General features: G+C 34.6%; 1 protein-coding gene across 1 annotated transcript in view; it reads left to right on the top strand.

Moving 5' to 3' along the window:
* LOC106461343 (protein turtle-like) overlaps positions 1-1245 on the top strand; it is a 256105-nt gene that overhangs the window by 235199 nt on the left and 19661 nt on the right. The window contains exons 10-11 of the mRNA XM_022388224.1: positions 618-796; positions 967-1044. Coding sequence (XP_022243932.1) covers positions 618-796; positions 967-1044 — 257 coding nt within the window. The remainder of the gene's footprint in view (positions 1-617; positions 797-966; positions 1045-1245) is intronic.

Below are 1245 nucleotides of genomic sequence, written 5' to 3'. Positions count from 1 at the left end.
CGTCTAAGGTAAGCGGAACACACTCTGGCCCTGGTTTTCCATCTCTTTCATTTTATGGATAAGCCCCTGTGTGTTTTAATACTGTAGAAAGCGCCATCAGATGACAAATACAAATTCTACACAAATGACACTCAAACATTATTGTTCACAAACCTTAAGTAAATAACAATCATTAGAATTTGGAATGACAGACATGCTTTTGTTATGTTATCTAACCAGATTTAAATAAGTCGAAAATATCTATATTGAACATATATAATAAGCATAGAAATGTTCCATAGACAATTGAGAGGATCTGTTTTTGTTGTTGCTGTTTCTTTGTCAAAACACAAATGTGTAAAAGCAAGTATATGGTTTTTATTTTGTTTCTCTCTAGTTTTTAAAGTTGTTTGTAGATGCACATATAAGTATGTTAAGTATTATATTCAGGAAGCCATTTTCACATCTTTATTCGCTTCTGTTATTCCATGTGGAAATTCTATGATATTCTTACCATTAATGTGATATATCATATCAAGTGTGAATACACGAAACATGAAAATATAAGATGTTTAAAATACTAGGTGACGTCCTATATTGTTTTCCGCAAGATCTAATGTAACGACTCAAACCTCTAGGTATCGAACAGCGGAGCAGGGAGACAGCCCGTGGCGAACTATGCGCGTCGACCCAGATGAAGCCACCACTTTTACCATATACAACCTTCAGCCAAGCTCGGAGTATGAGTTTCGAGTCCTTTCCCGTAACACCCTTGGAGATGGAATGTACAGTCCCACAGTTACCGCTAAAACCAGCCGTGAGTTTGACTAATATTAGATGTATCATTCTTAAACTAAATGTATTTCATGTTACAATCTACATTTCATTCTATGTTGATTTATTGAACATAGTCTCCACCCAAAAATAAATCATAGACAAAAGGAATAGTGAATTATAGCGTGTTGAAATGTCGTTGTCTTTCTCTAGCTTGGGACTATCTTGGAGGTGTATACCCCACTGATGCTTTTGGAGCAACATATATTCCCACGGTACTAAAACCATCCGGTAAGTTAACAGTCGATTTTAGTTTAATTAGATTTTGTTTATAGAATCTCAACTAATTAGTAATTACCTAATTTACAAGTAAAAATTTACTTTATACATCTTGGTTTACACATGTCAGCCAACAAGCACTGTGTCTCTCATAGTTTATTGCACAGAACAGATAAACAATCGTTAAAATTTACACTACTTGAGCTATGACAG

This window comes from Limulus polyphemus, unplaced genomic scaffold, assembly GCF_000517525.1.
Source record: "Limulus polyphemus unplaced genomic scaffold, Limulus_polyphemus-2.1.2 Scaffold938, whole genome shotgun sequence".
Lineage (NCBI taxonomy): Eukaryota > Metazoa > Arthropoda > Merostomata > Xiphosura > Limulidae > Limulus > Limulus polyphemus.
The sequence above is the reverse complement of the archived record's forward strand: the minus strand, read 5'-3'. Positions and strand labels throughout refer to the sequence as shown.